The sequence below is a fragment of the Xenopus laevis genome, chromosome 9_10L (assembly GCF_017654675.1).
Source record: "Xenopus laevis strain J_2021 chromosome 9_10L, Xenopus_laevis_v10.1, whole genome shotgun sequence".
In the NCBI taxonomy this organism is placed as follows: Eukaryota; Metazoa; Chordata; class Amphibia; order Anura; family Pipidae; genus Xenopus; species Xenopus laevis.
The window spans coordinates 86,205,415-86,228,261 of NC_054387.1; the positions used below are offsets into that span (position 1 = coordinate 86,205,415).

The 22,847-nt window shown below is 38.1% G+C and overlaps 1 protein-coding gene across 2 annotated transcripts in view; it reads left to right on the top strand.

Annotated features, from left to right (window-relative positions):
* The first annotated feature begins 5,297 nt into the window (after positions 1-5,297).
* Positions 5,298-22,847, top strand: part of armc8.L (armadillo repeat containing 8 L homeolog) — a 39,086-nt gene continuing 21,536 nt past the window's right edge. Inside the window, exons 1-10 of one of the 2 annotated variants that reach the window (XM_018234640.2) lie at positions 5,298-5,553; positions 10,048-10,124; positions 11,279-11,350; positions 13,350-13,492; positions 13,585-13,682; positions 14,296-14,388; positions 14,940-15,020; positions 16,407-16,482; positions 17,992-18,082; positions 20,135-20,195. In XM_018234640.2, coding sequence (XP_018090129.1) covers positions 5,500-5,553; positions 10,048-10,124; positions 11,279-11,350; positions 13,350-13,492; positions 13,585-13,682; positions 14,296-14,388; positions 14,940-15,020; positions 16,407-16,482; positions 17,992-18,082; positions 20,135-20,195 — 846 coding nt within the window. In that variant the 5' untranslated portion in view covers positions 5,298-5,499. The remainder of the gene's footprint in view (positions 5,554-10,047; positions 10,125-11,278; positions 11,351-13,349; positions 13,493-13,584; positions 13,683-14,295; positions 14,389-14,939; positions 15,021-16,406; positions 16,483-17,991; positions 18,083-20,134; positions 20,196-22,847) is intronic. The other variant, XM_018234641.2, reaches the window with a different exon arrangement.

Sequence of the window (22,847 nt, forward strand, 5' to 3'; positions counted from 1 at the left end):
TCCATGTTCTGTAGAGCCAATTTTAAGGGGCCGATTCACTAACTTCGATCGAGTGAAGGATTCGAAGGTAAAAAAACTTCGAATTTCAAAGTTTTTTTGGGCTACTTCGACCATCGAATGGGCTACTTCGACCTTCGACTACGACTTTGAATCGAACTATTCGACCATTCGATAGTCGAAGTACTGTCTCTTTAAAAAAAACTTCGACCCCCTAGTTCACCATCTAAAAGCTACCGAAGTCAATGTTAGTAACTTTTTTTGATCGAAGGATATTCCTTCGATCGTTGGATTAAAATCCTTCGAAGAATTTTATCGTTCGATCGACTATCTGCGCTAAATCCTTCGACTTCGATATTCGAAGTCGAAGGATTTCAATTCCTAGTCGAATATTGAGGGTTAATTAACCCTCGATATTCGACCCATAGTGAATCGGCCCTTCAGTAAATAACTCTCATTTTTAAAAATGATTTATTTTTTCTCTTTCAAGGGCAAGTCAACACCAAAATAAAAAATTGCCTAATAAGATAAAACATAATTCTAAGCAACTTTCCAATATACATTTATTCAATTCTTTTGAAGTTATTTGTAAAAAAGAATTGCTATTGAAACCAGCATTTGCTTAATTCCTGGTTGTTAATTTTTAAACAATGTTGCAAAAGTCTTAGTTCCCTTACTAAGACGGGTCTGTTAACTGCCTTTTCTTACACTGTCTCAAGCCACCAGGGCAGAGAATAGAAAAGGACAAACTGCTTTCAATAGCAATACATATACAAATAACTTAAAAAACATAGAAAATGTGTAACAAATGTATATTGCAGTTTCTTGCATTATATATATTGGAAATGTTTTCTTGTATTAGGCAAAACATAATATTAAAACATTAAAACAGTACCATGTACTTGATCCTAACTAAGGATTAATTCTTAATGGTGGCAAAACAATACTAAATGGTTGTTTTAATGATTTTTTGGTATAGAGACCCAAATTACGGAAAGCTCCCTTATCCCTTATGGGTTACAAGCATTCCAGATCCTAAACCTGAACTTAATTTTTGGATAGCAGCAAATATTGAATTGTCCTTCAAAAAGTTGTGCAGGGCTTTATTGTCACATGATATGTAATAGATCCACCTGTTACTTCAAGGACTACACTGGTGGTGTTGGCTATCTGTTGACCTGATTTGGTCCCTGGATGTCTGTGAATATACGAAGTCGTAGACACTAAAATTATGCAGTTGGGGAGCTTACCCTATTTATTTCTTCACCAAAAGTATCAACTTTCCTTGGGGCTACACCCTCCATTCGTCAGGATAAAAAATGCAGTGCACACACATCATTTAAAGCCATAAGCTCAACCTCCCTTGCCCATAGTTCCATATTCCTTCAATTAGTCCATAAAGTGATGAGGGAAATCCAGTGTCCATTAGAAGTCCAATAACATTTTATTAAGCATGTTCAAGTCACATACATTTATAGAATACGTAAAGTATACTTACTGCCAGAGGGGCAGTTAATCTTTTCTTTTACCCCAATTTCATCTTGTTTACACTTCCTTATTACAATTTTATGCTCATTCATCCTGACTTTAAATGCCCTGGATGTTTGGCCCACATAGCATAGTCCACATGGGCATTTCAGTAGATAAATTACAATAGATTTGCAGGTTGCAAAATGTTTCAATCTTATATCATATCCTTGACTGGGGTGCCTACAGAATTGACCTTTTATTATGCTATTGCAATGGCCAGAATTATAACAAGGGAAGATACCAACCTTATTAAATGTAATTTTCTGGTTTACCCTTTCCCTAATGTCAGTTCTTATGATGCCATCCGCAATGCTTTTACCCCTTTTATAACAAAAGAGTGTTTTTTCCTTAAACATACCAAATGTCCGGCAATTTTGTGAGATGGGCCAATGTTTAAAAATATCCCTTTTAGCAAAAGCAGAGTGGGGAGCATAAGTGGTTACACATCTGACATTCTGTTTTCTCTGCCCTTTTCTTTTAAAAGGTCCCCCCATTAAGGCCTAGTACCTCGTTTTTAGTAAACCACAATTTCGCCTTGTCGTACCCTCTCTCACTAAATTTACCCACAAATACATCAGCTTGACTCATACAACTCATCCGATGAGGTGATTCTAGCCCTTATAAATTGTCTCTTAGGAAGTCCTTTACTGACATCTACTGGATGAAAGCTGTCTTTACACAACATACTGTTTCTATCCATAGGTTTTTTAAACAGGTCAGTAATAAAGTTACCCTCACAAAATGTCATCCGCACATCAAAATAATTGTCCGTTAGTGTGGAACGATGCTAATCGTAAATTTAATGATGTCATGTATTAAATTAAGATATTCGTAAGATTTCGACAATAGTTCCAAAGAACCGGTCCATCCCAAGAACATATTATTCACATAACGGCGCCAAATCTAAATATTTTGCCTAAATCTTGGGTGATTCAATAAAAAAGTGTGTTCAAAAAAAGCATGTATATATTTGCATATGCAGGTGCCATGTTAGGCCCATGCTTGTGCCCTGCACCTGTATATAGTAATTGGCAGCAAATCGGAAATAATTACGTGTTAAAATAAAATCTAAATAATCAGATAGTAAATTAACTTTATGCATTGACAGCTCTTCCCTGGATAAATATTCCCTACAGCATTCAATGCCCTCAGGGTGAATTCTGTAAGCTTAGATGGCAGATTTTGGAGGTGGTCAATAGAGAGGCAGATAATGTAAATACAAGGTCTTTGTTAAGACGAGAGGCATATTGGAATTTGCATGTGGTGGTTAAAAATGTTGTTTCCTAAGGGCCTTATTCAAAATTACATGTTTTCTATAATTCTTTAATTTCACAGATAAGAAATGCTGGGGGACCATATAAAAAGTAAATATAAGGTTAACAGGCCCTCTAGCAGTAAGTAATATAAATACATGTTAATAATTATAATAATAATAAGTATACTTTTTTGATTCAGAATATTTGCTTTAAGCATTCTATAAATGCATGTAACGAAGACATGCTCACTAAAATGTGATTGGCCTTCTAATGGACACTGGATTTCCCCCATTACTTTATCGACTAATTAAAGGACTGCATTTTGTATCCTGATGAAGGGAGGGTGTACCCCCAAAACGTTGATACTTTTGGTGAAGCAATAAATGGGGTAAGCCCCCAACTGCAAAATTTGAGTGTCTGTGGCTCTGTATATTCACGGAATTTATAGTCACATCACAAATAGGGCTTGGATTTTGGTTTGGTCAGGCACTAAAGATTCAGCCAATATGGAATCCTGAAAAACATGCTTAGCTTTGGAGAAATCCCTTCACAGATCTCGGAGTTGGTGCATCCCTCCTGTCACAGTCTTGGCCAGTCATTTGCTGTGCTGTTGCTCAGTAAGACACATGCTTGAAACATGTTGACATTACACCTAACTGAGAAATATAATCTGCCAGATATTCGACATACCTTCAGTATGCTTTGAGCTTTTGTCCTACTCAGCAACAGCATCACAAATTGCTGGCTAAGATATTATCTGGCAACAGACCTGAGTGGAAATACCACTCGGGTGATCCTGTTACTGCTGCACCACTTGTTTTCACTTCTGAATCCTAATGCCATGATCGAGGCTAAAATCATTTCTGTGATGTTCTGAAGAATAAGAAACAATACTTTACCTGAGAGTTGGATAATGTCTATATGTTACTGGACTACAATATCCATCACCAACATCAGGTTTTATTTACTGTGTAGTTTAGCAAAATATGAAGATTTTTTGGTTACCAATTATTTGTACTGGGTTAATGTTCATCCTACCACAGTTCAGCTATGCTGTTGCATGTCAGTAGGGATGCACCAAATCCAGGATTCGGTTTGGGATTCGGCCAGGTTTCAGCCTTTTTCAGCAGGATTCGGATTCAGCCGAACCAAACTCAAATCCTAATTTGCATATGTAAATTAGGGGCGGGTATGGAAATCATGTAGGGAAATCACATGACTTTTCAACACAAAATAAGAATTTTTCCCACTTTTTCCTTTCCTGGCTCTAATTTGCATATTAAATATAATGAACATATATAAAATATGTTCACTAATGTGCCAGGGCCGGCCGCCCCTTAATATGTATGTATATTTTTATTTGTATAGCGCTGCTTGAGAGCAAAGCACTGTACAGCAAAACAATAAATTAGTAGTAGCAAACAAGGCGTCATTGAAATAAAAAGTAACAATAAGTGCATTATTAGAAATACAATTCACATAAATATTAAATATAATTACAATACAGATTAAGTGCTCAGTGTCAAGGAGACAAAAGGGCTTACAGTCTAAATGGGAGTATAACATACAGACACAATTCAGAGGGGTATTACAACATACCTCCCAACATTTTGGAAATAAAAAGAGGGACGAAAAAGTTTGAACACATTTCTGATTTTTTTTCCCGTTATTACAGTTTTGCTAATGAAGGTCAATTGTCCTTTAAGCTGTGAGTCACGGCTTCCCAAAGAGACCTGTTATCTTATATTGTTACAATTACTTATTTGCTTATCTGAAATTATTACAAAAGTTTCCAAGTGCACCTTGGTGGCTGTTCTAGGCTCTCTGTCAAAAGCCAATTCAGTTACAAACATTGTTTCTTTATCTGGTTTCTTTTGCAGAGAAAAACAGGACTTTCCAGTACTAATGAGGGACTGCAGGTTGAGCTGTCAAAAGAGGGACTGTCCCTCTACAAAAGGGACAGTTGGGAGGTGTGTTTAAGTGCTGTAGGTTACAGTTTGTTACACTGTTATATAAGTGCCAGTTCAGGTGTTATCCAGGTGCTCCCAGAGGTAGTCTTTGAGTTTCATTTTAAAAACACTGAAGGAGGATTCTCTCCTGAGAGATTCAGGAATGACATTCCAAATATAAGGAGTCACAAAAGAGAGGGGTTTGATACGGGAAACAGCAGTAGTGGGGGGTACAACCAAGCGGTTGCTCTGAGAGGAGCGGAGGTTTTGGGCAGGAACATATAGAGAGACAAGAGATGAGATCTAGTTAGGTGCAGAGGAATGAAGGGCTTTGAAGGTTAACTAGCCACAGTCTCTGAGATCCCTCAGCTTACATTTAGCATTCCATACATCGCATATAGATTGTCATTTCACCAGAAGCAGATAAAACTTGTGTGTGCATGAAGTCTTACTATTTTCCTTCTACTTTTCACTCATTGCCAGTTTATACAGACAGCACGGTGATGCCTAATTGCCCAAACAATCATAGCTCCGCCTTCGACATGACCAAGTACCAAAGCTGTCAGTTCTTATAAACAGCAGGCGTTTCGCAGAGGCACTTTCCCCCGAGCCGTCGTTTGTCGAGCACAAGAACTACCAGACTTCTAAACACCATAAATATGATTCGTATTTAATATCGGCGCTAGATGTATTCCCTGCCCGTGTAGGCCACACTAGCGGCCTACATAGGGATTTGTTCTTATGAGGAAAGTGCAGTTGTGGGCGGGATGACCAAGATGGCGTGCGTGTTGGAGCCTCCGCTCCGGATGAGCGTGTTATCTGTAAGTACCGGCCTGGGGGAGGCTGCAGGCAGCGCAGTTGTGCAGGAGGCGTCGCTCCAGAGTCCAGGGTCACCTACCCATACGCGTTAGGGCAGAAAGGCAGAAGTTCTTGCAACTTCTTCTAGAAAGGCCTGCCGGGCTGTATTCACTGTCATGTACTCACATTAACGCTCTGACATTAACTTTACTATCGCTATTGTCTATAGCGTCTCGGAGACTAATACTAGAGCTTTATTTGGGAGCCTTTAGTAGCTGTTTTTCTAGCACTCGCCATTGCTGGCAGGGGGGGTTCACAGGTGGTCAGTTATGGTACTTCCCAGCAACCCCCAACCCTTTCAGATTATACAGTTCACCCATTATAGTTCAGTCTTCAATCACAGACCCTGTATTAGAATATATGAAGTCTTTTTAAAGGACACATTGTGTGTAAAATATAAGAACGAACCAGCGAGTTATACTCATTTAGATATTGAAGAATTACACTTAAAAAAAGTAGCGTTTCAGGCTGATTTATTGAATATTTCTGCAAAAAAACATAATAATTCCTCTGTTCTCTTCTTCCTGCTCCCTGAATTCCCGGGCTGTCCAGGGGAGCCCGCAGCTCACTGTACTGTAAGACAGGAACCAATCAGCAGTTAGCAGGACCTGATAGGGAACTGAAGCCTGTCTGTGCTTGTGTGACTGCTGGGCTGTGATTGGCTGTCCCCCTCCTGTGCTTCTGGCAGGGACCGTTAGGACACGCCCACCCCTAATTTGAAACACAGATGGGGACAGAGAACAGCTATAGGGAGCTCCAGTAAAGGGGATGTTTTTAAAGATAATATACATTTTTAGCACCATGTACTAGCAACACCATATATTACTTATAATTGCCTACAAAATTAGGGGTTTTTCATTTATCCTATATAAATTCCTTTAAACTTAAAAATTGTTTTAATATTTACAGTGATTTGCCCTCATGCCCTGTCCCCTGTAAAGTTGCTGGTGCTTTTGTATAAGCACTGGGGACTTGCACTGTAACCTATAGCCACAGATGAGTTAGTAGTTCTTTTGAGCCAGTTGCAGTAAGAACTGTGTAAGCATTGGTTCCCATGGTTTACTACACAGGTGCAATTGTGCTGAGAAATGAACCCCACTTAGTACCAGGCATCTTCTGTGGTAAATATTTTTATGATGTCCAAACCGAAGCTAGTCCGTTAGTAGACTTGTAGGGGTTGTAGCAGAGCAGAATGTTACAGTATGCCCAGTGGACACTCACTAGAAGTATCTAATTTGCATAGCGTGGTATACAGACATTTACAAAGCTCTATGAACTCCCGTCAACAGCATTGATAATGTTATGAAGTCATTAGAAGAATTTCATATAAAGCTGGCCATGGAAGTTGGCAGCTGGGTGATTGGCCTGTCTAATTATTCAAAAATCAGCCGGATATCTATTGGGCAGGTTAGAAAATCTACTGATGTGGTCCTCTCCCAACAGATCTCCATAGACCCTACATGATCAGATGAGCCTGATTTTGACCCACTACATAGTTTTCCATATATAGCACTGATCAGTCAGTTTAGTAACTTCTCCAATTGATCTTTGTGCATGGCATTTACATTTTGCCAGTGGCCAGTTCTATTTTTCTGTTTCTAAAGGCAGATCCATCAAATCCTCACCCTTGTTTCAACATATCTGTATGTCTCCCACAGTTCACTTCTAAAATAAGTCTTAGCATGGTGCAGGTAGTGAAATTCTGAGACAGTTTGCATTTGGTCTTCATTTCTTTATTATTTATTTTATTTTTTACTTTGCTTTGTTTTCTGCAGCTTGCCCAGTTTGAAATTTTAGCAGCTGTCTGGTTGCTTGCATCAAATTTACCCTAGCAGCTAGGCAGTGGTTTGACAGAAAGACTGGAATATGAATAGAAAAGAGCCTGGATAGAAAGATAAGGATATTTTAACCTCACAGACTAAGGGCAGAGACAGATGAGAAGATTCGGGGCGATTCAGTGACCTTGCCATCCAAAACACTATTAGGGCAGGAAACGTCAGGCGACTTTGGAAACAAATCGATCCGAGTGCCATCCCGGCGGGGAGGCAGTTTGGGGAGATTAGTCGCCCCAAAACGAGGCAATTTGTTGCCAGGCGACTAATCTCCCCGAAACTCCTCATCTGTCTCTGCCCTTATAGTGTTTTGGATGGCAAGATAGTTCACTAGAAGTAAAGACTTTTTCCCAATCAATTTCTATTTTCTATGCGTGACAGTTTTTCTAATATTGAAGTGTAAAGTTTAATTTTTCACCTTCTAAAGCAGCTCTGGGAGGGGGTCGCTGACCCTGTAAACTGTTCTTAATTGATAAATTTATTTAATACATTTCTTATTTTTGTCCCTGCTGAGCAGAATCCCTGGGTTTCTTGAAAGGCAGCTGTTAGAATTGATACAATAGTTGCTAATACTCCAGAGATGCTGCTGAAAAATGTAGCAACAAAATGTTGCAAATTTGTAACCGATTCTGCGCCTGAATTACTGAGCTGCCAGACTGAAACACCAGACAGGAACATTAAATTTTAAACTTAGACAATATCAATGGGTGACTCACTTTTATTTGTTGTATCTGTACATCTATGGCCAGCTTAAGTCAACATCTTATTTGCTTGCGTTTGGGGCTCCAAACAAACTTTATTCCACAGTGTGGGTGGCCAAATCGGGCCCAGGGCCACTCTTTGGCGAAATTGGATCTGGTAGTGTATGGCCAGCTTTAGAGAGAAACTCTAGTTGATAGGAATTCATTGCAAACGTATCTTTGTCTTGCAATAAGGGTAGTCTTTTGTTTCCTTTGTACCAGTGTTTAGCTTCCTTGCCAAAATAAATACTTTGGCTATTCCTAATTCCAAGGAATTTTGTTCAGGAAGGGTTTTTAAAGAAAAAAAAAAATGTTTTAGTTGAATGTTGTTGATTATTTATGTATGTATAGTATATGTTGATTGTTTTGAAAATTAAAGTGTATTTCCCTCCATTGTTAATAGCTTTGAACCATTTTCCTTGAATTCAAATATTTTCTTTTCTGATGTTCTTATAAGTTGCCTCTCCTCTCTGATTTATCTGGTTATAAACAGGTCATAAACTGCTGAGCATGCAGAATGATTCAGTCATTCAGAATTTTGCAATACCTCTTAGGTAGTGTTACATAAATAAACATGGATCTGTCAACTACATTTGACAGCCTTAAAGGACAAGTCAACCCCAAAATAAAAATTTGCCCAATAAAAAAAAACCTAATTCTAAGCAACTTTCCAATTCAGGTATACATTAAATATGTTGAGTGATTTTAAAGTTATTTTTAAAACAATTGCTATTGAAAGCAGCATTTGCTTAACTCATGGTTGTTACTTTTTAAACAATGTTGCAAAAGTCAGCGTTCCCCAGCAAAGACAGGTCTGTTAAACGGGTTGTTCACCTTTAAACACCTTTTTTCAATTTAGTTGGTTTTGTATCGTTTACCAAAAATAAGGACTTTTTCCGATTATTTTCTTTGTGTGACCATTTTTTCTAATATTGAAGTGTAAAGTGTTATTCTCACTTTGTAAAGCAGCTCTGGGAGGTGGGTTCACCGACCCTATAAACTGTTGTAAATTGATACATTTAGTTGATAATTTCTTATATTTGGCCCTGTTGCAGAATTTCTGAGTTTCATTAAAGGCAGCTGTTAGAATTGTTACAATAGTTGCTAGTACTCCAGAGATGCTGCTGATAAATGTTGCAAAATTGTAATACTTTAGAATCGGCACCTGAATTACTGCCAGACTGAAACAGCAAAGACCGGGACATTAAACTTTAGGGCAAGGTTCCTCTCAGAAGAAGTTTAGTAAACTTTTGTGAAAAAAAGCCGTGGAAAACAGTTTACATGCAGAATATAGCTCGCCAATTTGGCCGCCATTTTGAAAATATGCAGCATATTTCAGTGAAGTTTATTTCCCAACCTGCAGATCCCATAGAGTTCAATGATATGGCATTTCCTTGGCGTATTGGTGTTTCTGCTAAAAAACACAAATTCTTGCATCTTATGGTGGCTTGCAAGCGCCTCGCTATAGTGCGTATTTCATTATTTTCAATAGGGCTTTATTTTGTGGGTACTTACATATGTTACTGTATGTTTTTAAAAAAGCAATTGAACTGGAAAAAGTGTTTGGAAGGTGAACAACCCCCTTTAATCAGCAGGCTTGTCTTACATTGTATTAACAGTCTGAGCCATCAGGACAGAGAATAGAAAGGGACAAAGAAACACTGCTTTTAGTAGCTTAACATATACAAATAACTTGAAAAACCATAGAACATTTGTAATGAATGTATATTGCAGAGTTGCTTAACATCATGTTTTCTTTTAGTAGGCAAAACATTCTTTTTTTGGGTTGACGGTGTCTTTTATTCCACATCAAAATGTTAGATTTTTGCAAGCTTTTGTGTTTTGAATATCAACTGATATTATTCATCCTGCCTTCTATCTTCAGGAGGTTACTGCAAGCAGTCGTCATTATGTTGACCGCCTTTTTGACCCAGATCCACAGAAAGTCTTACAGGGAGTCATGTAAGTTGTGGTCACAAACCTTGTGTATTAAATGCACATATCCATTCCTCCTCGCTTGGTTCATACCCATAAGGACATATTATGCAGAAGAGAAGCTGCTGAACCATCTGTCTGAGAAAGATCACAACTTTAAAGGGATTCTGTTATGATTTTTACAATGTTTTTATTTTTAAATTACACTGCAAAGAATTCAGTATACAATATAAAATTTAATTCCTGAAGCAGCAAGTTCATCCTATATCCTATATAATAAAGTTGAAGTGTCTCTGCGTCCAGTCCCTGTGTCCGTGGGATTGCGCTACTGCGCATGTGCCCCACGGACCGTCTCTAGCGAATTTTTTACATATGTTCTAGCGCCCGTTAATTTAACGGGCTTAATGTCTAGTTTTGTTATAATATTGGTGTGTAGGCAGCCATCTCAGGTCATTTTGCCTGGTCATGTGCTTTCAGAAACAGCCAGCACTGGACGGAACTGCTTTCTGGTAGGCTGTTTTTTCTCCTACTCAATGTACCTGAATGTGTTGCAGTGGGATCTGGATTTTACTACTGAGTGTTTTTTTTACATCTACCAGGCAGCTGTTATCTAGTGTCTGGTAGCTGCTATCTGGTTACTTTTCCATTGTTCTGTTGTTAGGCTGCTGGGAGGGGGGGGAGATGACTGGGGAAGATGGGAAACTGACAATATGTCTAGCCCCATGTTAGATTTCAAAATTAAATGTAAAAAAAGTCTTTGCTTTTTTGAGAAACATATTGCAGTGCAGAATTCTGCTGGAGCAGTACTATTAACTGATGTGTTTTGGAAAAAAAAACCCATTTTTTCCCATGTACTTTTTCTGTGACCAGGAATAGTTCTGATTTAGTTTCATATACCAAAGAAAAAATTGTATTTTCGAAAGCGAATATGACTGCTTTAATCTTTTATCAATTGTATCTTGGTAATGGTAATGGTACAGCGCTGCGAAAAATTATGGCGCTATAAATAAATGTTAATAATAATGGTACCTTAGTAAAAACCTCTGCATTGTGTGTGCCATTTACAGTTTTAAAATAATGCTAGTTGCCCTGTATATAATTTCAAGTATTGAACTTAACTATGTGAAAGGCAATTGATCCTGTTTTAAAAACAATATTTTTATTTCATTGCCTTTTTTCAGAGACATGAAAAATGCAGTTATTGGAAACAATAAACAGAAAGCAAACCTTATTGTTTTGGGTGCTGTGCCAAGGTAAGTTAAGTTAAATTGTGCAAACTTGAACAGCAGCTGTTCTGGAGGTAGAATGAAATATGTGGATATGTTGCTGAGGGTTTTTTTAACCCCAGGGGGGTTATTTACTAAACTCCGAATGCAAAAATCATGAAAAATTTTTGGAATTTATTAAACCCCGAAGATGGAAATGTCCGAATCTGCAAATCCGGCATCTCAGACCTGTCAAGGTTGCATATAAGTCAATGGAAGATGTCCCAATGATTTTTTGATGTGTGCAGGGCTTGGTGCAATATGCAACTTCTCGGGGGAAAAATCTGAAAAAATTGTGAAAATCGGAGGAAAAATCCGGGAAAAACTGGTTTTTTCCCGCTAAGCAAATTTTCGGGAAAATTTAATAATAAGCGTAAAGAACCCGAGATTTGATCGGAGTTTGTAGTAGAAAATATTGAGATAAATTCGGACTAATAAATAACCCCCCAGGCGTGTGTGATCACAAACGGGCACAACTTTGGGACTTTCCTTCTCTACGCCAACTAGCTACGTGATACATATCTAATGTTACTTTTGAAACAAACCAACATAATTTTTTGCTGAGTGAAAAAAGTGCCATATAAACCTCTACCTCAAATATAAATATCTTAATGTGTCAGCAGGAAAATGCAACAATTTATTTTACCAACTATATCATTGATGTTACAGCAGGGCCACTCCTGCTCTTAGGCAATGCCTGGCAAATGACCAGGGTCCAAAAAAGCAGCTTCTGGTAAAATTTATTATACCTGAAATTTGTCTCTTCTTGTGCATTTGTGTGGAAAGGTAAGCACAGGAAAGTGATGGGGGTCCAGCACTGCAAAACCTGCCCCAGGGCATCCATTTAGATATCTGATAATTTTACTAAGCAATCTTGTATGTACTGAAAATACAGAGGTGAAGCATCTAAGATTGCTGTGCTAATATATTTTGTATTCATCTATGGTGAGAGAGTTTTAGCATACACAATTCTAGGGCATTGTACATGGGGATAGAAAAAAACTGCAGAAATAAGAAGGTGTAACACTTGATAAGTGATGCCAATGCAAGGATATTCTGTACAGGTAAAGCCTGTATCAATCAGAATGCTTGGGACTTGGGGTTTTCTGGATAAACTGTAAACTGTATCACCACACCTTAAATCTACTTAAAACATCTACAAATTAAAGAATTGATTTTTGCAGCTTATTAAGATCAAGTATGATGTACACTACTGCTTAATTATAACAGAGAAAATGGGAATCATAAAAAACAAGTTATTTGCTTTTTAATAGACTGTATAAAATATATCCTTCCTGAACTTCCTGAATTTCATAGCTTTTTGCTTTTTTTGGGTTACAAATTTTAGGAATGCACCTAATCGTACTTTTCGGAATCACAAATCCTTCTACCAAATCCTTTCCTACAGGTGAAAATGTGTGTGTGTGTGCAATACGCATTTACAAATTGGCAAATTAACAACACTTTGTAGGGCTCAGGTTCAGCCAGGCTCTTGGTGATTTGGTCCAAACAGAATGTTGTTGAAAAAGGACCTGATTCGTCTGAATCCTGAACCAAATCCTGGATTTGAGGTTCCTCTAATACAGTGGTCCCCAACCTTTTTCCACCCATGAGCAACATTCAGATGTAAAACGAGTTGGGGAGCAACACAAGCATGAATGTTCCTGGTTAGTGCCAAGTAAGGGTTTTGATTAACTATTGGTAGCCCCTATGTGGGCTGGCAGCCTACAGGAGCCTCTGTTTGGTAGGACGCCTGTTTTTTATGCAACCAAAACTTGCCTCCAAGCCTGGAATTCAAAAATAAGCACCTGCTCTGAGCAACATCCAAGGGGTTGGGGAGCAACATGTTGCACACGAGCTACTGGTTGGGGATCACTGCTCTACAACAATACATAGGGGTTTACATATAAAAAAATCAAATACTTTCATTTATCACACTTTGGGATCTATCCAGGCTGTTGTCTAACATTCAAATCTATTTTGACAGATTATTGTATTTGCTTCAACAAGAGACTTCAAGCACAGAGCTGAAGACTGAATGTGCAGTGGTTCTAGGAAGCCTGTCGATGGGCACAGAAAACAATGTTAAATCCCTGCTAGATTGTAACATAATCCCAGCCCTGCTGCAAGGTATCTCGGAATCAGTACAGCAAATTGTTACATACTGAGGTTACTATCTAGATTTTCTTCATTTCTATTATACTGATTCTGTTCTTATTTAGGACTGTTGTCATCAGACCTACAATTTATTGAAGCCTGTCTTCGATGTCTTCGTACAGTTTTCACCAGTCCAGTGACTCCAGTGGAACTTTTATACACTGTAAGCAATCGCTCCTACTGCAGTAGTGGCTTATTTTGCTCAGTTGCATGGTTATTTGTATTAAACCTTGTGTCTTATAACTCCTCTTTTAGACTGTAAGCTCTTTTAATCGGGGCACGCGTTTAACTCCTGTATTGGTCGATATTTGTATGTTATCTGTATTTTTTATTATGTACCCCATCTTTGGTTCAACACTGTGGAATATCTTGATGCTTTATAAATACATGTTAATTATAATTATTGCTATTTTTTATTCAATTCATTATTCCTGGTCTAAGACTTAGCAACTTGAACAAAATATGAATTTACTGTATACATTATTGAAATTTTACTGGTATGTAGTCCAAGTTATAAGCAAAATATCGATGGTGTTTTTCTTCTGTTTTTGCTTAATTAATGTGGAAGGAATGTCTGTAATATATAGGGTTGCTGTGCTTATAAAATACTCCAGTATTTGCTAATGACCAGTGCTGTCATAGTTGTAAAGGCTTGCATTTTTAACTTTATAATAGAATTGCATGTAGAGTTGTATTTACAGCATTATCAAAGTATAATTTGTGAATTGAAAAACTGTAATTGTGCCTATATATCTAAATTCTCCCTTTCTCTTCAGGATGCTTCGGTTATTCCACACCTCATGTTGTTGCTTAGCAGATCAATATATGCCCAGGAGTATATATGTCAGATTTATGCTCACTGCTGCAAGGTAAATAAACCTTTATGCCCCACTAAAATAAGAAAAACCTATGTAAATAGTATATTTCATACTCCCTGTTCCCTCAAATTCCTTCTTAGGAAATAAAGAATAAAAAGGAAATATTCTTTTCTGCGCACACTTGTGTGTGTGTGTGTGTGCATTTTTAAATACTGTGTGCTCAGGTCACAAATGTAGTATGTAATTCTTTGTGTACACCACAATTTATAGTGTGTGCTGGCCTCAAACTTTGTATACAAGTGCACAACTTAGAGGTAACATTGCTCACTGGACTAGTTGAAGTTTAGGAAAAACATGGGGCATTTAGTTAAAGTTGAAGAAATTCGTAAGATTGGCAAACTTTCCACTTATCTTTGTTTCGCCCATGTGGCTCCATCATATGCCTCTTTAGCCATACAAAGCATTCTGCACCTTTTGCAAATGGAGTAGGTGGCAGCAACTCCCACGCGTGCTGGATTAGCATCACTATGCCTGTATGCTTTCTGGGGCAGCTTGCGTTTCAAATGTAATGGAAAAAACTGATGTGAGTTTATTTGTTGCAGGGTCCAGACCATCAGACAATATTGTTTAATCATGGTGTGGTCCAGAATATCGCTCATTTGTTAACATCGGTGTCCTACAAAGTAAGACAATAACCCTTTTTTCTGATTTCTGACATGGAAGCTTTTTGGCGCATTCTGTAGTTGTGGCTTTAAACATAATATGTGTTAAAAATGGGATTAACTAGCATTTAAGCAGGTTTTATATAGGCATAAAAGATTGAAATGGAATTACGTGTCATATTTTCAACCTAACTTCCTGTGTAACTATTTAATGATTTCTAAAGTAAGTAGATCTCTTACCTCTCAGTAAAATTATTATGAATGTTTATAAAAGACAAAATCATGGTGTTTAGAGCTCACAGTAAGATGGTTCCTTATGTGGACAACATTTTTGTACCGCTCAGGGCATTTCATTTGCCATAAGATATTGGTTTCCATTGGTTTCCTGTCATTTGTGCTTCCTGTTTCTTCCTCTGCAGCAGAAGTCATGGGACATAGCATATGTAATTTCCCATTGCCATAGTCAGAGGTCCTAAAAGCTTGTCCTCAGCTCCTACAAGTTTTGACAATATGGTCTATATATCATTGGTTTCAGTGTGACAGATGCAAACGGTGTGCAAAACTGCTGCCAAGCAGTTACTTTGTAGTTTCTTTACCTGTGGTTATCAATGGTGAGCACCGACTAATTCTAAACATGCCATAGCACAAGAGAAAGGATAAAGAAGCTCAACAGGCAGAATGTTATCAAACAACATGAAACCGAATGCATCAAATTTAATGGCTCTGGGAGGTTTTGAAATTTTCACACTTGTAATTGGGCTATTTTAACTCTCCAAGTTACAGATAGTTAACATCCTTTCTTGGCTACTAGAAAGCAAAACCATGCTTTTCAGACAAAACAATTAGCCTGTACATGTTATATGTTCTGTTTTTGGCTTCTGTACAGCCCAAAGCCACACAGCCCTTTAGCGGTGAATGCCAGTGCCTCTGAAAATGCAACCAGTAGAACCCCATGCACTTTTATTGATACACAGCACATGCTTTGGACTGCTTTCTGTTATCTTAGGTTAGACATAGACCCACAATATACAGTATATACAGTATTCAATATAAAATTCACAGTGGCAGTCTAATTAATAATCTGTTCATTACATGGCAGCATAGAAACCAGAGTGCAACAGAATGAACTCATAATCAGCCTAGCATGTTTCTGCTAATATTTTGATAATTTTCAACAACCCCTAAGCTTATGGCAAGATCAAAGCTGGAGAGCTGCTGTGGACAACTTTGAATGGAACATTACTGGTATAGGGCTGCTGAACCTCTTGGCTGGTACAGTAAGTTCATTATATAAAATACAGTGATTTTTTTTGTAGTAATCTTTATTTTTTTTGTTTTTTTTACAACTTCATTGTTCAGTATAACAATAAACAGCTTGGTAACATGGGTATTTCTTTGTCATCTTAGGTACGTATGCAAGCATTAAAGTGCTTTTCAGTCCTAGCGTTTGACAATCCCCAGGTGTCTATGACCCTTGCAAATGGTATGTTTTTAAAAATATTTTCTGTTGATGCACTTTGGGTAAAGTAATAAAACCTTCGAATACAGCTAAAACCTAATGTACTCCTGTATAGGCTGCAGTGCTTGCAACTGGAATCATGTGCCATCACATGCTGCCATAATTGCTGAGAGATAGGATGCTATAAAGTATTCATAAAGATCCCATGGACTCCATTTTATCTAAATTCTTTTAAATTATTTCCTTTTTTTCTGTAATAATAAGAGTAAATTGTACTTGATCCAAACTAAGATATAATTAATTCTTATTGGAAGCCAACCTAGCCTATTGGGTTTATTTAATGTTTTCATGATTTTGTAGTAGAGTTAAGGTACGAAGATCCAAATTACGGAAAGATCTGTTGTCCGGAAAACCCAGGTCCCGACATTCTGAATAACAGGTCCAGTACCTGTATTTAAAAAGTGCATTTCTGCAGATTTGTAAAGCATCTGTATTATCTCCCATTGACCTCATTTGTGCTGACTGTTTTAGATTAACCCATTCAGCACCTATAGGCAAGGCAAGCTTGAATGTTATTTGCAGGGTTTTGAGAATTTTCATTATTTTCTCTGAATGTTCCTATAATGCTTTGCATCGTGAGAATCTGCAATAATGCTGAACACATAAGTGTGGGTTAGGGAAGGGAGAATAAAGGGAGGACCAAGACTCCAATAAATTGCCATCTCAGTGGCATCCATTTTTGTCGGTGATATAAAAAAAAAAAAAAAATAAGATTGGACTTAAAGGCATGTTTGACATATTGAGAATAAAGTACTGTTAAAACTACTGTTGATGTCAGAAGACATCAATGTGTCATGGCCATATAAAATCCACAGACAGAGTGCTTTTATATGAGGGGTAAATACTGATACAAATATGCCCTCTGTAAATAATGAGCCCCATTTTATGTAGAAAGTTTATCTGGAGAGTTGTAAATTGCAGAATGTTCTTGGACTTGCCTTTAGGGCCCTATTATCATTAATATCCTTTGCATATAATATTTAGTAGATATTTATCAGGGTGTGTAAAGAAGAACTAAACCCCACCAATAAGAAAAGCCCCTACCTACTACCTTAGATAATCCCCCTTCCTGCTTCTCCCTGCATTGTTCATTACCCCTGAAAGTGTCCTGAATACATTGCTCTCATATCTGTGCCGAGTAAGCACAGCGGAACTCATGGGCGCCATCTTCCGGATTTTCAGTCTTCATCTGTAAGGAGCGCCATATTGGTGCATTCGCAGTTGGAGTAATTTTCCTGTTCGTTGCAACTGCGCATGCGCCAAAAGTGCAGTGAATTGACGAAGGGAAGGAAAAGGACCCGAAGATCAAAGAGCAAATCAATCAAAAATTAAGAATTTGTTTAAATAAGATGCAATGGGAAAATCGTTTTGCTGTATTTTTGAGCTTTCTAGGTAACAAGTTTCCAGATAATAAATCCTATACAAATTCTCTGTTTAGCTTTACTCAATGCTTACTATTTTTTTTTTCTACAGTGCTGGTCGATGGAGAATTGTTGCCACAAATCTTTGCGAAGATGCTACAAAGAGATAAACCTATTGAAATGCAACTGACTGCTGCTAAATGGTAACAGTCTATAATTATGTTGTTGGCACCATGCACACTTCAATGACATGTTTACTACAATACCATTGTATAAAATGTACCCCTAATAAGACCTACAGTTATTTTGTTATGATAAATGAGCTTGGTCCACTTCTGTGTAGCCAGCTTTGAAGCACTAGTCTTACTGATGTTATGCAGGATCAGAGTATCTCTCTTGTTCTGGAATCAAATATCTGAATGGCTAAACTACCTCCTCTTTCTTTAGACTACTTGTTGATATATAGAATATTATCTGTGTAAAGCACTGATTTCCAATTGGGTAAATGTCCATCATTGTAGGACTGAGGATGGATAGTTTTTGAACTACAAATGTGTGTTACAGCAATATTTTCATATATGTTGCCTTGTTACAACTTAAAGTGATATTGACACTAAAAAACAACTTTTTAAAATATGAAAGTATATTAAAAGGTCATGTTGATCGTTTTTTGCTGAGAGGTTTGTTTTTGTAATTGTTAGTTGAAGTTCCTAAACCTGACTGTTTTGCCAACCAGACTGTCCGTTAAAGTTTCCAATGCTAACGGATTCCTGCTGCACAAATGCACAATGGCAGCCCCCTCATACAGGAACATGGGGCATCTGACAAATAATGTAAAAGCATTGTGCAAATACTTTATGGCAAAGTCATAAGTAGCTTTCAAAAGCAATATTATGATAGATGTAAAAAAGAGTTTAATTTCTGGTGTCAGTATCTCTTTAAGAGGGCCCCTGGCATTTGGACATTATACGCTCTTGAGCTGAAAACCGCTTGTGGGCAATCTCTCGTGGTGCAGCTTTTGACACTTAGTAAAGCAGACCCTAATAAAATTGGTCACTTGCTCTGCCCTAATTGTTTATTTTTATAGTTTTCTTTATCTGTGAAAGTAGTATTCTGGTGACATTATGTGTCTTTTATCTACATTTCACAGAAGTGTGATTTCAGTAGTGGGTATGAATAGCTTTCTTAGTTGCAGTCTTCTCTCACTGATAGCATTGATGCATGTTTGCAGTTATTTTGAACAGCAAATCAACCGTCTAACTCAATAGTTTATTCTCTGCTATAACAGATTATAGCGATGTGAATATTTTCTCACAAGTCGAAGGGAGAATAAATAATCGGTATAAACCTTTTACACTCCATGTTAGTTATTTTGATGGATATTGTCTGTTGTCACATGGCTCAAAGTAGGTAGAGGGACTGGGGAAGCCGAGAATTACAAATCCTACTGACATGCTCAATTTGTTCAATTTATAAATACTTTTATTATTTACCTTCTACTATAGTCCTACCAGTCTTTTAGGACTGGCTGTAATAAACATTTTCCCAGTCTGCATTCATTAAAATAGGGAGTCTTGGTATGCAGGGAGTTGTGGTTTTTGTTTGAAAAGTTCAGAACAGTGCCACAAATGTTTATACAGTGATACTGACAACCTTATGACAAGCTCTCTTGGGTTTCATAAGATTTGTAAGCTAACACTTAAACAGGGGAAATGTAATATACGGTAATATCTGTATGAATCAATAAAAAGTGAGGTAAATATGCATACCTACCAGTATCAAAATGTTTATACAGTCAACTTTTTCTATTGTTCTTTTGGCAGCATTGGTTGTTTTAACAACAGTTTTTAACATACCGTATATACTCGAGTATAAGCCGAGTTTTTCAGCCCCCAAAATATGCTGAAAAACTCTACCTCGGCTTATACTCTGGTCAAGCGCAAAAACGGTCGCCGGCGCCTAAGAATATTCGCCGGTGCCTTAGAATAGTAGCCAGTGCCTTAGAATAGTAGCCGGCGCCTAAGAATAGTCATCCAAAAACGAGATTGAAACTTACCAGAAGCTGCTGCATTTCTCACCCTCGGCTTATACTCGAGTCAATAAGCTTTCCCAGTTTTTGGAGGTAAAATTAGGTACCTCGGCTTATACTCGGGACGGCTTATACTCGAGTATATACGGTAATTATTTCTTTATCATGTACATTAAGTTTACCCTGTATACATATGTATAATTTGCAATTCTCCTCTGTATTTCAGTCTAACGTACATGTGTCGCGCAGGATCTATTCGAACTGATGATAACTGCATTGTGTTAAAAGTAGGTATCAAACCCTTGGTATTTTTAGTACAGTATTAACAAAGACCTAATATTGTACAACGTTACTATAGGGAACACATTTTACATGCTTTCAAATACAAATGGTCCGGTTCTTTTCCACACTTGCAGTTGTTTTTCTATGGGCGCATGTCCAGGGACTAGGGTTTGTTCGTCCATTCATCCTCTTTTCTTTCCTGAAGAGTCATAAACCTATTGTGGCTCTTGTTTTATTTTTTTTTTGGAGGCGGGGGTTCAATTAAAACCCATTTTAATTTAAAAATATTTTTTTTTCCTTTCGGCACCTTTCTCTTCTGCTTTCCCCACCCTAACTGGCCTGGCATGGCAGCCTATCAGTCAAAGTCAACTTCACTGCCCACAGACATATCAGATGGGCAGAACAGCAAAGAAACACCTGGGCCTCTACTTAAAGGACCTATGAACAGTACAGAGACAGAGAGGGTCCAGACTGCAAAAATTGCAAAACCACCAGCCAATCCGGGTATTTAGCTGCCCCTTCTCCACAAATATATATTCTTATGGATGATGTAATCCTTTTCGTTATTGTGTCTGGTTCCACTTCAGAGTCAGGGCCCCGCCAGACCTGCAGACTTACTCAATTAGAACATAGGACTCCGGAGAACCAAGATAGTAGTTCAGTGATTCATTTTATTCATACTGTATGAATAAAATTAATCACTGAACTACTATCTTGGTTCTCCGGAGTCCTTCTCCACAAATGTCTGATTGGCTTCAGGCTTTGCACTCCATACCATATTAGTTATGGCTACATTACTTGACAAACTGACCTCCCTCCAGTGAAGCGAACCCCCACGGTACAGGCCACCTGCCACTACATCTACACCGGGTGTTGTTACCCCTACTCCGTCGGCTGTGTTGCAAGAGTCATTTAGCAACTGGGAACGTAGTAAATCTCACGCCGTTGAGCATACACACAAATCTTAGTCTGAGGCTGCGAATGCCCTTGTAGCTGACAATCCTATCGCTGGTTATCCAAGAAGAACAAAAAGGGCTTATAACTTTGGATATACTTTTTGGCTCCACACAAAAAAACAACATGCTTGCCAGTGCATGACACAGTCCAGGAAACCATTATGAAGGAATGGAAATTCCCTGATTGGAGACTTTCCACAGACTACAACTATTTCGGATGAGTCTTACTGATCACCCCAACTTGAGAAAGGCATTTTACTTACTTAAAGTTTTTTATTACTGATTTTTTTAAACATACTGTACCTCTCCTTTTACCAGGACATCAAGACCTTTCTGAAAGCAGCAGCTCACATCAACCCCCCCCCAACACCCCAATGGGATCTCAATCTTGTGCTGCAAGCCCTCCCAATGCAACTGTTTAAACTTCTGGACTCTGTCCAGACTTAAAACGGTTCACTTGGAAAGTAGCCTTTCTGGTGTATCTCTTGAGCCAGGAGAGAATCCGAGATAGGTGGCTTTAGCCGCAGAATCCTTTTCTGCATATTTCATCAAGATAAAGTTCTATAGCACACCATAGCATAGGTTTCCTACCTACACAAATGTCCTCCTTTCATATTAATCAAGACACTATGCTACCTTCCGTCTAGCCATATCCTATCAACAGACCAGAACATCTTGTTCATACCCTTGATGTGGTCTGGGTGCTCAAGTTCCACATCCATAGAGCCAACAGATTTCAAATATTTGACTCTTTTTCTCCTCTATGGTGAAGCCCACTGTGGTACAAAAGGTTCCAAGGCTTCCATCTGCCAATGGATTAAGCTCCATATAACCAGTGTGTACCAACTCAGAAATCACCCGGTAATTTTCAAGGTCATGGCCCATTCTACTAGAGCATTCAGTGTATTTTGGGCACATCTCAGTATTGCCTTAGTGAAACAGCTCTGCGCAAGTGAGCATATTTTTGTCACATCACACTTTCACAAAGTTCTACAAGTTCAACTTTTTTCTTCAGCTGAGGTTGATCAGTTGTCAGCTGACATTTTTCTTCAGCTAAAAAATGGCCGGAAGTTGTGCTCACCACTAAATTTTAAACCTTTAGGTGGGGGTGCAATGAGGCTGTAACCACAAAATTCATATAGACAACAAGGTCTTCCGCACTCAACCCATTATCAATATATTAAGGACATTAAGACATTTTGTGCATTAAGCTACTAAAAATGCTCTCCCATTTAAACAAAACAGGGATTGTTTGTCCATATAGAGCGATATATTTAGGCTGGCCAACTAAGTTAAAGTCACCCCTGGTCTGGCCATTCCTACACTCTTTCGTCTAATTCATTAAAAATTCTACTGCTTCATTATACTGTATATTTTGCACAGGGACTAAATATCATCTGCACCTTGCTTACTTGCAAGGGTAACACTCCCAAATGGTTGCCGTTTATTGGCCACCACGGGGATTTCCTGACTGTTGCTGGGATGGGTGGGAACTACAACATGGAGCTGGCCATTGCTCTTATATAAAGTATAGCAAAAGAGTTGTGCTCCCTTTTGTCACAAAAGCCTTTATCGCTGAGTAGTTGCTGAGGTTTAGTGATTGTCACTTAAACTTTCTAAATTAAGTTGTAAATCTTTTTGTGTGTGTTCTCATGGTTTTTTCATATATTTCATTAATATGGCCTGAAGAAAGACTTTGTG